Source organism: Apostichopus japonicus, chromosome 13, assembly GCF_037975245.1.
Source record: "Apostichopus japonicus isolate 1M-3 chromosome 13, ASM3797524v1, whole genome shotgun sequence".
In the NCBI taxonomy this organism is placed as follows: Eukaryota; Metazoa; Echinodermata; class Holothuroidea; order Aspidochirotida; family Stichopodidae; genus Apostichopus; species Apostichopus japonicus.
The window spans coordinates 26,595,090-26,611,306 of record NC_092573.1 but is presented as its reverse complement, the minus strand read 5'-3'; the positions used below and the strand labels follow the sequence as shown (position 1 = coordinate 26,611,306).

General features: G+C 36.5%; 1 protein-coding gene across 5 annotated transcripts in view; it reads left to right on the top strand.

The window, feature by feature from the left end:
• Nucleotides 1–11,355, top strand: part of LOC139978229 (spatacsin-like) — a 73,955-nt gene extending 62,600 nt beyond the window's left edge. For 4 of the 5 annotated variants that reach the window (XM_071988207.1, XM_071988204.1, XM_071988203.1 and 1 more), the window contains 7 exons: nt 1,489–1,631; nt 1,910–2,014; nt 2,407–2,575; nt 5,105–5,181; nt 7,968–8,117; nt 10,394–10,545; nt 11,031–11,355. In XM_071988207.1, coding sequence (XP_071844308.1) covers nt 1,489–1,631; nt 1,910–2,014; nt 2,407–2,575; nt 5,105–5,181; nt 7,968–8,117; nt 10,394–10,545; nt 11,031–11,214 — 980 coding nt within the window. In that variant the 3' untranslated portion in view covers nt 11,215–11,355. The remainder of the gene's footprint in view (nt 1–1,488; nt 1,632–1,909; nt 2,015–2,406; nt 2,576–5,104; nt 5,182–7,967; nt 8,118–10,393; nt 10,546–11,030) is intronic. The other variant, XM_071988206.1, reaches the window with a different exon arrangement.
• Nucleotides 11,356–16,217: the final 4,862 nt, after the last annotated feature.

Below are 16,217 nucleotides of genomic sequence, written 5' to 3'. Positions count from 1 at the left end.
CACAGAAATATCCTAAACTTTTGGTATGTAATTTTGAGTTGTTACATTAACTTCAAAAGTTGCTTGAAACTTTGGCTTTGTGCACCTACTAGCAAAATTGGATCAAACTTGATTATTCTCCAGAATATATTCTGCTTGAATTCACAACCTGACAAATCTGTCAATGATAATGTAGATCACACTATCACAAATTTGCTTCTTGTTTATGTATGGTTATAAAATAGAGGAAAATCATGAAAAATTGGTTATCTTTTGTGAGTCTGCAATAAGGCCATCTATGTGAGCTGATTCACACCATGTACTGTATGGCCCTGATTCACACATAGCATTCATTGCTGTGGAGTATCCATCATTGATAAATACGTGGCATTCATTGCTGTGGAGTATCATTGATAAATACCAAGCATTCATTGCTGTGGAGTATCCATCATTGATAAATACATAGCATTTATTGCTGTGGAGTATCCATCATTGATAAATACCAAACATTCATTGCTGTGGAGTATCCACCATTGATAAACACATAGCATCATTGCTGTGGAGTATCCATTATTGATAAATACATAGCATTCATTGATGTGGAGTATCCACCAATGATAAACATAGCAGTCATTGCTCTGGAGTATCCATCATTGATAAATACATAGCAGTCATTGCTTTAGAGTATCCACCATTGATAAATACATAGCATTCATTGCTGCGGAGAATCCATTATTGATAAATACATAGCATTCATTGCTGTGGAGTATCCATTATTGATAAATACATAGCATTCATTGCTGTAGAGTATCCACCATTGATAAATACATAGCATTCATTGCTGCGGAGTATCCATTATTGATAAATACATAGCAGTCATTGCTGTGGAGTATCCACCATTGATAAATACATAGCATTCATTGCTGTGGAGTATCCACCAATGATAAACATAGCAGTCATTGCTCTGGAGTATCCATCATTGATAAATACAATGCATTCATTGCTCTGGAGTATCCATTATTGATAAATACATAGCATTCATTGCTGTGGAGTATCCACCAATGATAAACATAGCAGTCATTGCTCTGGAGTATCCATCATTGATAAATACATAGCATTCATTGCTGCGGAGTATCCATTATTGATAAATACATAGCAGTCAGTGCTGTGGAATATCCATCATTGATAAATACAACACATTCATTGCTGTGGAGTATCCATTATTGATAAATACATAGCATTCATTGCTGTTGAGTATCCATCATTGATAAATACATAGCAGTCATTGCTGTGGAGTATCCATCATTGATAAATACAAAGCATTCATTGATGTGGAGGTTCTTTATTACTAGAGAAATAATTAGTTAAGAATTGTTTCTAATGAGGGTGTACTGATATTAATTTTTAGTGTTTTGGTGGTTTTTTCTAACTATCTCATTGATGTTAGTGTTGTGTTTATTTACAATACTGCAGATGAAATAACAGACATTTCATCTTTACTCCCGTCAGTTCTGTCTCTTGAGGTTGAGCTTCTGATTCGAGCTCATGATTGCTTTTCCATCTGTTGTCACATGGAAGGAATTTCAAACGTCCTTCGCTCAACTCGAGAAATATTTAACACCCTAGCAGACTTCAAAGAATATCCCCTAATGGTAGGTATCTAAGTCACACTATTGGGAAGCTGTGTTATTTCAAAGAAGGCAACATAATGTTTACATGAAATAAATTAACGATGCAATATGTTAATATGTTAAAATTTGAAAGGCTGCAGCATTGTGTATAAGCATATTAAACATGTATTAACATTATTAACATTTGTGGTCCTCTTTTCTTTGTTACAGTAAGTTCAAAATATTAAACTTATTTCGTATTATCTAAAGTCTACCAAATCCTATTTCCGCCAATTGTCTGTATTCTTGTGGCCTTCTAGGTGAGGTTACTTTTGGGTGTGGCCAGATACAGTGAGATGACATATGTATTTGATGAACTTCGATCTAAACAGCAAATTGAATTGCTCCTGAAAAAAGGATCAAAAGTAAGTACATCTTTGCTGCAAAAACTGTCATTATCAGGAGCAATTAGGTGGTGTCAATTGTATTTTAATACCTCATGTTTGATCTTTAAATGATTTTATGCAGTAACTTTATTTTGAGTAAGAATACTATAGTCTTTCCATACGTTCACTTTTCTTTATTCTAGGGTGCATGATATATGCCAAAAATAGCTGTATAAGTTATTGATTACAAAAAGATTACTAGTCAGATTTATGTACATGTATGTATAAGTTGATAGTTACCATATTTATGTTAAACAGGTTAGTGAAAAATGATACAAGGTTATGTTATAATTGACATGCCCTCTAGAAGAGCAATGTTGCTTGTCAAAGTACTTCTAAATTGCTAAAATTTGTACAAACACTGGTTACAGGATAACAGTTTGAAGGTGTCGTTACTCGATTATCTGAAACGCTGTGAGCCATCTGATCCCGAGACATATAACGTGGTTGCTGTCAAGTTTGGAATGGTCAGAGAAATAGCAACACTCTTGGAGAAGGAAGGAGTCAAGAAGCTCAACTTTGTATCAAACAGAAAAATGGGTATATTACATTCTCTTAAGAAATTTTAGGTCTCAGGAATAAATGGTGCTAAATTAATATGCTGAAATATATATGTCTGTAAATTTTCATGGTTGTGAATGACACGCATGGCTTGCAGTCACGATGTGTACATTTGGTACAGGATGTGGCTGCCCAGTATTGAGTACAAGAGATGATAAGGTTTGAAAATCAAAGGATCTTTTCAGGTGAGGGTAGTTCATTAAGTGGAAACTTTAAACAAAACAAAAATCCCAAGAAAGACAAATAACACAGATTGTGAATATAGATGGTGCAATGATTACTTCTACAAGTAGAAAATTTAATGTTTTGATGAAGGTCAAAGGTCAATTGCAGCCAGCTAAGGTCAAAATGTGATATCATTGTGAACACATCTCCTAAATTAGCATATAGACAACAACAAAATTAAGAGGAGGACAAAGGTCATTTTCCATGATGTTCAGTTTTATATAATTCAATAGTTTTTGTAAATAAGACATACATCCAAGTGACATATCCACTCAACTGTTATTCTGTAAGGGCATTTCAGTTTCTCACATGTTTATATAAATCACTCTGCATATATTGTGGAATTGTTGGATATGTAAAAATCAACAAATCTGTCTCTTGTCACTTTAGAATGCCATGCATACGGTAGCTTAAAAGTGCCATCAACACAAGAAAAACTTTGCCCCATGACTTGACATTTTCAGTAAATTGTTAAGATAACAAGAAAATATCTTATAAAAAATCAGAATGTTTAATTGACAACTTCTCGTATCTTGTCAATTCAACATTTTGTCTGCAAAATGTTCAATTGTTCACTTCATTCCAACTGAGCAATTGAAACAATTTTCTGCAATATGTTTAATTGACAACTTATCACATCTGGCATAAAGAATGAAAGAAAAGAGAGACAAAAGCACATTAAGGTGTAAAGTAAACTTCCTGCAATTGACAATGAAAAAGGTCAGCTATTCACCATACCACATACAGCAACAAGTTCACATTTTTGTGATTATCTTACAAATACCTTTTGCATTGATTTTCATAATCTTGGACACCAGATCAGGACTAAAAGCCAATAAAAAATAACAATTCAGTAGGTAAACTATCACAGTCATATTCACAGTCATATTCAACAGCAACATTTAAATCCCAATTTTTGAAATTTATAATCACTGACAAATCTATGAGAATATTTCAGTTGTAATCCTCTCTTGAGCAGGAGCCAGTATGCTGGTAATCCTTTCTTGAGCAGGAGCCAGCACGGTGGTAATCCTCTCTTGAGCAGGAGCCAGTACGGTGGTAATCCTCTCTTGAGCAGGAGCCAGCACGGTGGTAATCCTCTCTTGAGCAGGAGCCAGTATGCTGGTAATCACCTCTTGAGCAGGAGCCAGTATGCTGGTAATCCTCTCTTGAGCAGGAGCCAGTATGCTGGTAATCCTCTCTTGAGCAGGAGCCAGCATGCTGGTAATCCTCTCTTGAGCAGGAGCCAGTATGCTGGTAATCACCTCTTGAGCAGGAGCCAGTATGCTGGTAATCCTCTCTTGAGCAGGAGCCAGTATGCTGGTAATCCTCTCTTGAGCAGGAGCCAGCACGGTGGTAATCCTCTCTTGAGCAGGAGCCAGTACGGTGGTAATCCTCTCTTGAGCAGGAGCCAGTACGGTGGTAATCCTCTCTTAAGCAGGAGCCAGTATGCTGGTAATCCTCTCTTGAGCAGGAGCCAGTATGCTGGTAATCCTCTCTTGAGCAGGAGCCAGTATGCTGGTAATCACCTCTTGAGCAGGAGCCAGTACGGTGGTAATCACCTCTTGAGCAGGAGCCAGTATGCTGGTAATCCTCTCTTGAGCAGGAGCCAGTATGCTGGTAATCCTCTCTTGAGCAGGAGCCAGTATGCTGGTAATCCTCTCTTGAGCAGGAGCCAGTATGCTGGTAATCACCTCTTGAGCAGGAGCCAGTACGGTGGTAATCACCTCTTGAGCAGGAGCCAGCATGCTGGTAATCACCTCTTGAGCAGGAGCCAGTACGGTGGTAATCCTCTCTTGAGCAGGAGCCAGTACGGTGGTAATCCTCTCTTGAGCAGGAGCCAGTATGCTGGTAATCACCTCTTGAGCAGGAGCCAGTATGCTGGTAATCCTCTCTTGAGCAGGAGCCAGTATGCTGGTAATCCTCTCTTAAGCAGGAGCCAGTATGCTGGTAATCCTCTCTTGAGCAGGAGCCAGTATGCTGGTAATCCTCTCTTGAGCAGGAGCCAGTATGCTGGTAATCCTCTCTTGAGCAGGAGCCAGTATGCTGGTAATCCTCTCTTGAGCAGGAGCCAGTATGCTGGTAATCCTCTCTTGAGCAGGAGCCAGTACGGTGGTAATCCTCTCTTGAGCAGGAGCCAGTATGCTGGTAATCCTCTCTTGAGCAGGAGCCAGTTTGCTGGTAATCCTCTCTTGAGCAGGAGCCATGCTGGTTAAATTGCCAGAAGTTGACCAATGATGCTTAACTTTCCTTAATATTGTCTTTGAACGTTTCTTTTTGCAGATACTAATCTGGAAGTTCAGAACAGTCTGGAAGAAATTTTGCAAGATTTCAAGAATGCAGCACAGAATTACGCAAAGGTAGGGGAGGCGTGCTGTTTGAAATGAGATGTTGACCTTCAAACAATGTTGACAATGTTGGTTTTACTGACCTATTGGCTGTTGTGGGTTTCAGTGTACTTTTTAAAATAATACTGTTGTCAAATCTGTTAAAAGCAAGTTTGTTGATACAATATCAGGAATGCTTTCAGTATGACTGATAGAGACATTGTAAACAAAGTTATATCAATAATTAACAAATACCTGTTTAATTGTTTAACTATTCAGCTAATGACTGACAGAATTCTATTATAAATTGGTAGAATGCAGTTAGGTTGCTTAACAAAGATGTAGCTGTTCAGTCTCTACTATCAGTATAATCCTCAGGGATGTGGCTGTTCAGTCTTTACTATCAGTATTACTTACTTGTAGGTATTAAACACAGTAAGGTTGCTTAACAGGGATGTGGCTGTGCAGTCTATAATATCAGTTGTAATTACTGTAGGTATTAAACACAGTAAGGTTGCTTACCAGGGATGTGGCTGTGCAGTCTATAATATCAGTTGTAATTACTGTAGGTATTAAACACAGTAAGGTTGCTTACCAGGGATGTGGCTGTTCAGTCTCTACTATCAGTTGTAATTACTGTAGGTATTAAACACAGTAAGGTTACTTACCAGGGATGTGGCTGTTCAGTCTCTACTATCAGTTGTAATTACTGTAGGTATTAAACACAGTAAGGTTGCTTAACAAAGATGTAGCTGTTCAGTCTATACTATCAGTATTACTTACTTGTAGGTATTAAACACAGTAAGGTTGCTTAACAGGGATGTGGCTGTACAGTCTATAATATCAGTTGTTATTACTTGTAGGTATTAAACACAGTAAGGTTGCTTAACAGTGATGTGGCTGTACAGTCTCTACTATCAGTATTAAATACAGTAAGGTTGCTTAACAGGGATGTGGCTGTGCAGTCTATAATATCAGTTGTAATTACTGTAGGTATTAAACACAGTAAGGTTGCTTACCAGGGATGTGGCTGTGCAGTCTATAATATCAGTTGTAATTACTGTAGGTATTAAACACAGTAAGGTTGCTTACCAGGGATGTGGCTGTTCAGTCTCTACTATCAGTTGTAATTACTGTAGGTATTAAACACAGTAAGGTTACTTACCAGGGATGTGGCTGTTCAGTCTCTACTATCAGTTGTAATTACTGTAGGTATTAAACACAGTAAGGTTGCTTACCAGGGATGTGGCTGTTCAGTCTCTACTATCAGTTGTAATTACTTGTAGGTATTAACCACAGTAAGGTTGCTTAACAGGGATGTGGCTGTGCAGTCTATAATATCAGTTGTAATTACTGTAGGTATTAAACACAGTAAGGTTGCTTACCAGGGATGTGGCTGTGCAGTCTATAATATCAGTTGTAATTACTGTAGGTATTAAACAGTAAGGTTGCTTACCAGGGATGTGGCTGTTCAGTCTCTACTATCAGTTGTTATTACTTGTAGGTATTAAACACAGTAAGGTTGCTTACCAGGGATGTGGCTGTGCAGTCTATAATATCAGTTGTTATTACTTGTAGGTATTAAACACAGTAAGGTTGCTTAACAGGGATGTGGTTGTGCAGTCTATAATATCAGTTGTAATTACTTGTAGGTATTAAACACAGTAAGGTTACTTACCAGGGATGTGGCTGTGCAGTCTATAATATCAGTTGTAATTACTTGTAGGTTTTAAACACAGTTGAATTGGGATCCCTACCTTTGTTCTCATAGTTTCTCTCAAAGTAAAGCTCAGTAATTTGCAGTTTGTCAATAGAGATGAAAATCTTAAATCTTTGTGGACATGATACCTCTCAACTTAAAACTTGGATGAAATCATATTTAATATCTGATTAAGTGTATGGTCAATTAAGGTCACCAGAGGTGAAATTCTGAGGACCATGTAAACATGATCAACTTAAATGAATCCAACTTATTAAGATCAAGAATAATAATGCTTTTGTCAAAGTGAATGGTTGTTTGAGATCATCAGAGATCAAAGTCTGAAAAAATTGTAGTCAAAATATCTGAAAAGCAAACATTGGATACATCATAATTGGTATGTGGATCCACCATACTAGAACTATACTGTTTTCTGTGACGGTGAAAGGTCAACAGAGGTGAAATTTTGAAGCATTTGTTAACAGCATAATTCTAAAACTACAGCTTGGGATGAACATACTTTGTGTCCATCTATCTCATTGTGTACACATACCCTACTGCTTTTGTGAAGGTGAAAGGTCTTTGAAGTCAACAAATTTCTAAAAGCTTTGTTAACATGAAAACACCCAAGGTAAAGCCTGGATGTACTCCATACTATGTATGTAGATCCCCTTAGTGATTACAAGTTCCTTATTGTTTTGTGCTGATGTCAAAGGCCATTTGAGGTCAAAGGCTGTAATATTTGTAAGTACAACTTCATATGATTAAAGCTTGGATAAATATGTATTTTGTATGTGGAATGACCTTATTGAGTACAAGAATCTTACTTGCACAGTTTACCTTCAATGTGCTCATGCAAACACCGCCAGGGAATCACTTAGCCACTTAAAAGTTTGGTTGAACAATTTTCATAGCCACATTTCAACAACCTTGTAGTTATAAGTTGTATGAACAAATCCAGTTGAAACAGTTCCAACTGGTACAGTAGATAATTTTAAATAGAGAGAGACTTTAGTCCCTCAGCTGTTGTTTTCAATGTTTGATGCCATGAAATGTCTTTGTAACATCTGTTGAAAATGTTAACTACATTCAAAATCCAGTTTTTGTGTTACCTTAATAGGCTGATTGCTTGAGACATGCTGAGCGTTGTGTTCAACAAGCTAGATTGGTAGCACTTCAGCTTCATCTTCTATCACATGGTATACGAGTGATAAGTCTTATGGATAATGAGCTTGTCTCATTCCTTACCAAGCACAACAACTTTCATCAGGTAAGCCTCTGACTGCATGCTCTTTGCATTGTGTTTAATGTCTAGTGTACATGTCTAGTGAAGAATCTGGAGTACATGGACTGAATAGTTTGTTGATAAATATTATCAAAAGCTACCATGTGTATTTTCCATCAAGTCTTCTCTTACTATGGTATTTAGCATAATAATTTAATAGATATTACCACATATGATTCCTGCGTGTAATAATTTAATAGATATTACCACATATGATTCCTGCGTGTAATAATTTAATAGATATTACCACATATGATTCCTACGTGTAATAATTTAATAGATAAATATTACCTCATATGATTCCTACGTGTAATAATTTAATAGATATTACCACATATGATTCCTGCGTGTAATAATTGAATAGATATTACCACATATGATTCCTGGGTGTAATAATTGAATAGATATTACCACATATGATTCCTGCGTGTAATAATTTAATAGATATTACCACATATGATTTCTATGTGTAATAATTTAATAGATATTACCATATATGATTCCTACGTGTAATAATTTAATAGATATTACCACATATGATTCCTACGTGTAATAATTTAATAGATAAATATTACCACATATGATTCCTGGGTGTAATAATTTAATAGATATTACCACATATGATTCCTACGTGTAATAATTTAATAGATAAATATTACCACATATGCTTCCTATGTGTAATAATTTAATAGATAAATATTACCACATATGATTCCTGGGTGTAATAATTTAATAGATATTACCACATATGATTCCTGGGTGTAATAATTTAATAGATATTACCACATATGATTCCTACGTGTAATAATTTAATAGATAAATATTACCACATATGATTCCTGGGTGTAATAATTTAATAGATATTACCACATATGATTCCTACGTGTAATAATTTAATAGATAAATATTACCACATATGCTTCCTACGTGTAATAATTTAATAGATAAATATTACCACATATGATTCCTGGGTGTAATAATTTAATAGATATTACCACATATGATTCCTACGTGTAATAATTTAATAGATAAATATTACCACATATGATTCCTGGGTGTAATAATTTAATAGATATTACCACATATGATTCCTGGGTGTAATAATTTAATAGATATTACCACATATGATTCCTACGTGTAATAATTTAATAGATATTACCACATATGATTTCTATGTGTAATAATGTAATAGATATTATCACACATGATTCCTACCTGCAAATAAAGTGATGATATTGCCATCATTGGACTTTCTCTTTGCATGTAGCAGTCAGAATCCTGTTACTTTTAGTTTTCAAAGTTCCATGATCAAATTGAATCCTGTGCTGCATGTACTGTTTAATGTCTGAATTGTCATTGTCAAGAAAGAAGTCTTTTGTTAAGTGTATAAGTGCCAAGTGTGTAATCTTCAATTGAAGTACATCATAGGCCATACATGCATTAGTACAAATGGGTTAAGATGACTAGATCTTAAAGGAACTGGAAATGAAAATAAAAGTACTACATTTACAGGTTGAAAATTACAATGTTATTAACCAAGTATGTCAGAAAAATAAATATATCTGTTTCTTGCTCAAGTTAATATAATAATAATAATAATAATAAATAAGTTCTTAATATAGCGCCAAATACCAAAAGGCCTCTAGGCACTTTACAAAAAACAAATAGAAACATAAAAAGACAGAGAAATCCAAGGAATAAAAAGTCTAGAAAACACATAAATGAAATTAAACAGTGTGTAAAATACAAACACAAAAATCTAAACCACTAAAAAGACTATAAAACAGACCAAACCTATAAAAAACAAAAAAAAAACAAAGGATAAGCACATAAAATAGAGTTCTACAAATGTAAAAGTCTAGATAAAACCACGAGCATAGAAAAGTGACAAAATCACATAGAGAAACTTAAAAGATGTGTTTTTAAAATTTTCTTAAATATGGCGAGAGATTTGGCAGTCTTTATGCTGTGTGGTAGGTCGTTCCAAAGCTTTGGTGCAGCGACCGAGAAAGCGCGATCTCCATAGTTCTTGTTAAGCAAGGAAACCAAATTAAGCAATCAAAAGATGGTTAATTTTTGGATTTTGTCTTTGCTATTATTTGTTTATAACGTCAAGGTGTGTGGCATTTCCAAAGTTCAAGTGTGTTTTCCTACAGCATGTTACAGTGAGAGTACCTTTTAGTATCCACAGGGCTGTACATTCTTAATACATGTACAGCTATGTATGAACTCTAGTTTTCTTTGGTATTTATTCCCCACAGGCATACATTGTCCATGAGGCCTATGGCAAACAGTTTGATTGGTCAATTTCTATTTATTACCAAGTGGTTGAGAAAGGTGACTTTGTGTACTTTGAAGACTACAGATCTGCTCTCATTCTAACTGACAGTCTTTTCAGGGACGTCGCACAGTTGTAAGTTGTTAAAAACTCAAGAAGACTAATACAGTTTCAGTTGTCTTAAAAATTCCTGTACATTTGCTGCAACATTGAAATATGATCTTAAAGGTTAACCTCTTCTAACCCCCAAATTCTTTGCTCTATTCATAGTTATCCTCAACTAGCCATAACCATAATTAGGTAAATTATATTGAGATTTCCAACTAGCATGGTCTATCATTTTTACTGTGGCATTTGAATGATAGAGAGGAGGAAATGAGGGGGGGCCTCTTGGTGGCTGTCATCATACCACTTTGGTGACCCTTTTTATTTTATTTTAACCTGATTACAGGTAGGTTTTATATGAGTTTCCTTTGCAACTACCTTCAAAAGGAAGACATGTTTCTGATGTACCAATCAGCTAGGGTTAAATATATCATAATAAAGACTTATATAAGATGTACCTTGATTGTGTGACCTGTTTTATTCATGTAGTGGTTTTTGTATTGCATTTTCTACAGATATGGGAAGGAAAAGTCAAGAGGTGGTACAGTTACTAATAATATGAAGCAACTTGTCATGCTTTGTCCTGACATTGTAGCAAAGTACAGAATAGCAGCAGAGTTTGGATTTCAGGAGATCACTTCATTATTACTTCAAGATGAAAATGCAGCTTACCTTAAGGATGTCACAATGTTGATGTAGATGATGACAAAAATGCAGCAACATATGAAGTACAAAGACAACTTGATCTAATTAATGATCATTAAGAGAGACGTAACATTTAGGAGTTGAATGATGTAACAGTGAGCGGAATGCATCATTAATGGATAGCATGGCGCAAGGGTGACCTGAATGCATCATTAATGGATAGCATGGCGCAAGGGTGACCTGAATGCATCATTAATGGATAGCATGGCGCAAGGGTGACCTGAATGCATCATTAATAGATAGCATGGCGCAAGGGTGACCTGAATGCATCATTAATAGATAGCATGGCGCAAGGGTGACCTGAATGCATCATTAATAGATAGCATAGCGCAAGGGTGACCTGAATGCATCATTAATAGATAGCATAGCGCAAGGGTGACCTGAATGCATCATTAATAGATAGCATAGCGCAAGGGTGACCTGAATGCATCATTAATAGATAGCATAGCGCAAGGGTGACCTGAATGCATCATTAATAGATAGCATAGTGCAAGGGTGACCTGAATGCATCATTAATAGATAGCATAGTGCAAGGGTGACCTGAATGCATCATTAATAGATAGCATAGTGCAAGCGTGACCTGAATGCATCATTAATAGATAGCATAGCGCAAGGGTGACCTGAATGCATCATTAATAGATAGCATAGCGCAAGGGTGACCTGAATGCATCATTAATAGATAGCATAGCGCAAGGGTGACCTGAATGCATCATTAATAGATAGCATAGTGCAAGGGTGACCTGAATGCATCATTAATAGATAGCATAGCGCAAGGGTGACCTGAATGCATCATTAATAGATAGCATAGTGCAAGGGTGACCTGAATGCATCATTAATAGATAGCATAGTGCAAGGGTGACCTGAATGCATCATTAATAGATAGCATAGTGCAAGCGTGACCTGAATGCATCATTAATAGATAGCATAGTGCAAGGGTGACCTGAATGCATCATTAATAGATAGCATAGTGCAAGGGTGACCTGAATGCATCATTAATAGATAGCATAGTGCAAGGGTGACATGAATGCATCATTAATAGATAGCATGGCACAAGGGTGACCTGAATGCATCATTAATAGAAACAAATTGTGTATTTGTGACTCAAATTCATCCTTTAGAGATTAAAATGATATGCTGTTGTCCTGAATTCATTATTTAGGGATGAATGGTGTAAGGGTAGCCTGAATTTATCATTTAGTTATTGAATGGAAGGTTAGACCGAGTTGAAGCTTCTTATTACATGAAGCTAAGTATGTTTATAAAAGTATAAGTGTAATTGTGGAAGTTTTTAATATGCCAATTTAATGGCAACTTGTAAGCTTTTTAATGTACGTTATGGTCATTGTGTCAGATGCCTTAGTTAATGAAAGTTATTATATCTACTTTTTTGTAAAAGCTTGATTTTTTTCTGTCTATTTTACTGTGTTTATTATAATTGAGAAAGAGATGGAAATGAAATGAAATTAACATGTTACACAATGATAGTGGATCTAACAATTGTTTATTAACATTTATGATGAAGGTAGAACTAAATGAGCAATTATAATGTTTAATCCTTCACAGTGCTTTAACGGTCATGGTGGTAATTGCCTTGAAGTAGCAAGTATGCTTCATATTGGCAACTTTATGGTTCATTATTATACCAATTTTGTATCACAAATTCACAATAGCTGGTGGATGAAATATAGATAAAGGAATTTGATTTGCAATAGCATTTCCAGGTTGTAATTTTTATTCCTTTGGTGTCACCACAGGTCAGTCTCTGACATTGGTGGTGTACCATCTATGAGAAGATGAAACTATCAATTGCATCCTGTATAGAGTGAACAGCAGGATAGTATAAACATGCATGGAATGCAACAACACATGTTCTGTCCTGGGTATTTAACCATTCCCTCCTCCCCCACCCCCATTCTTCCCTTTCACAATAGAAAATAGAGCCAAAGGTTGGGTTGAGAAGTATGAAGCTGAAAATTCAGGAAATCACAAGCTGAATCAAGAAAGACTCAGTTACCATGGTAAACATTTACTATGATAGTGCTTGACATACTATGTATTACACCCAGATTTATGTAATATTTCCGAGGGTGCTAGATACTTGACTTGTTCCTGGAGGTGACGTTGTGCTGTAAAGTGTTGTCGTATTGAGGGTATTTGTGTATACACAGCAGATAAATTGGGATAGTCCTGTAGGATTCGCCATCCATTCTTTCCTTGATCCATATCTCTGGTTCCCTGCCATTAAATCCAAATTAAAATCTAAATTGTGGCTGAGTTACTGTTTTATTCTGTTCTTAGAGTTCCTTAACTGTACTACAGAAAGATAAAGAATTAGTTTCAGTCGCCATCTTAGAAATATGGCAAAGCAGTTTCACAAAACGAATAGCCAAGGGAAATGAATACCCACCTGTATACAGGCAAGTTGGCTCATTATTTTTTAAGTCTATATGAATGCGGCCCAAGAAATATTGTTGAAATCTACCAGTGCAGACAAATGTGTACTGACTTGCAAGTCTATTAAATCCCCTTGGAGCCCCTTTTGCTTAATTTCAAGCCTGAATTCTGATGTTTGTTACCATAGCAACCATATTTTAGTACTAGACATGCCCATTATACCAACCTCTGGGAGGCATGTTCGGCCAAAATTTTCTTTTATACTTCTCGCCAACACATGATGCGCTACGTACGCTTAAATAGTTTGCCTACAAGTTACGCCCCTCCCTTGGCAAATTCCTTACCTAATGCCTACCTGTGTCACTTTTGACTAATTTGACATTTGATCGTTGACTCTTAACCTCATTCGCCATGGTAACCACCTATTTTGGTAGTGCACCCATTACACATGGGCGGCGATCATGGGGGGGGATGGGGAGACATGTCCCCCCCCCCAATATTTTAGGTGGGGATACAGTATCTAATATCCACCCAATATTTGGTTGCATAGTTTTTTTCAGCATATATTTGGTATTTTTTTATGATATCGCTAGTAATTTCAAAATAGAAAATGCTTATCACCAATAAACGTCACAGCCTTTCACCGAAAGTGCTTTTACTTTTTTTTTCGAAATGACGGACCGCACCCGTAATGAAATTTGGTTTGCCGATAAAAAAGGAAAATAGGGCTGTAGATTGACAATATAGATATACAAATAAATAAAGATATACACGTATGTATGTATATATATATATATATATATATATATATATATATATATACATGTATATATATATGTATATATATATATATATATATACATGGTTGCTACAGCCCTATTTTCCATTTTAATCGGCAAACCAAATTTCATTATGGATGCGGTCCGTCTAGCTGATTCATTTCGAAAGTAAAAACTACTTTCGATGAAAGCCTGTGACGTTTTTTGGTGATATTTAGTAACAAATTGTGACACGGTTAGACAGGCACATAGCGAGGAATTTGCCAAGGAAGGGGCGAAGTTTGTAGGCAAACTATCTTAGCGTAGCGCCACCATGAGTTGCGCGAAGCGTAAAAGAAAATTTTGGCCGAAAATGCCTCCCAGATCGCTGGAAATGGCACTTTCCAGGCCGTGAAAGTTGCATTTAAGCATTTCCTATTTTGAAATTCCAGCGATATCAACAACAAAAAAATACAAAAACTATGCTGAAGGAGGGGGGGCGGCTGCCCCATTCGCCCGTCCCCTTGGCTACGCGCCTGCGGTTAGAAATCTTGTAGGAAACAGGCCAAATGGAACCCAGTGAACCCATATCGATGTGGATCATATATATGATTGTACGCACTTACACTCATACACAAGAGATGTACAGACATTATGATAATAATAATAACTTGCTATACGGTCACAGATCACAGAAACGACCACGAAGAGTCATTTACCTCATGCAGCATGTGGTGGATGAAGTTTTAGCCGCCACCTAGTATGATTTTGATAAATAATCTCACGCATTATTTTCTATTTATAGCCACAAAAAACTATGATAACAAATATTGGGCGGGGATATTAGATACTATATCCCCCACCTAGAATATTGGGGGACATGTCCCCCCGCCCCTATGATCGCCGCCCATGGCTGGATAGCTGACGAGTGGCCTTTCGTGGCACCATCAATTTTCCGTATTATGACCATGTACATTTTTTGCTATCAGAGGCTGAAGTTTTCGTCACTTGTAAACAATTTCTGTACGCTGATCCTGGGAGGCCTAAAGGTGACTAAAATTGCCTCCATTTACCCAATTGTGCACCACATGTTTTCCAATTCAACATGCAAGCCACAAAAAAACAGATCCTGATTGATAACATGTAAAAAATATGATCTACTGCATTTTCCTGAAGGAGAACATGTGGGCGGATTGATATTGACTCTAATAGGAGAATGTCACTGTAAAACATGTGAAGGTTGCAAGTCAGTTTAACACTTCCCATTCCAGTTATAGAAGAGAGTCCCTTTTTCCATAATGTGAATTTATGACAGTACATGCATCCACTTTAGTTACCATAGGATTTATATCAATATTATAAGGGTCAAAGGTCATCGGAGGTGACTAGAGATTGAAGCATGAAACTTTAGTAAGCATGATAACTCAAATGTACAGCTGAGATGAGGTTCATCCATGGCATGGGCCATTCGTTTTAGTAAGTAAAATAACCGTATCACGTGTAGCAGAGGTCAGCAGAGGTCAAAATATGACATCTTTGTAAAAAATCATTCCTTTGAGAATACTTAAGGTAGAATTTTAGTCTTCATGGTCCAAGAAATGTCAACCTATGTATTCCAGTTTTAAGACATTCACCCAAGGGCGTAGGAACCGGGGGCTGGGGCGGCAGCCCCCTCAGTGAAAAATGTGGAGGGCGGAAGTATCATTCCGTCCCCCCCCCCCCCCCGCTTCGCAAGTCAGAAAACCCCTTTTTTATTTCCAAATGAGAAAAAAATCTCATTTGGAGCACCAAATTGCATCTAAGGCCAGGTGAAAATGCAAAATTATATACAAAATGGAGTGGGTG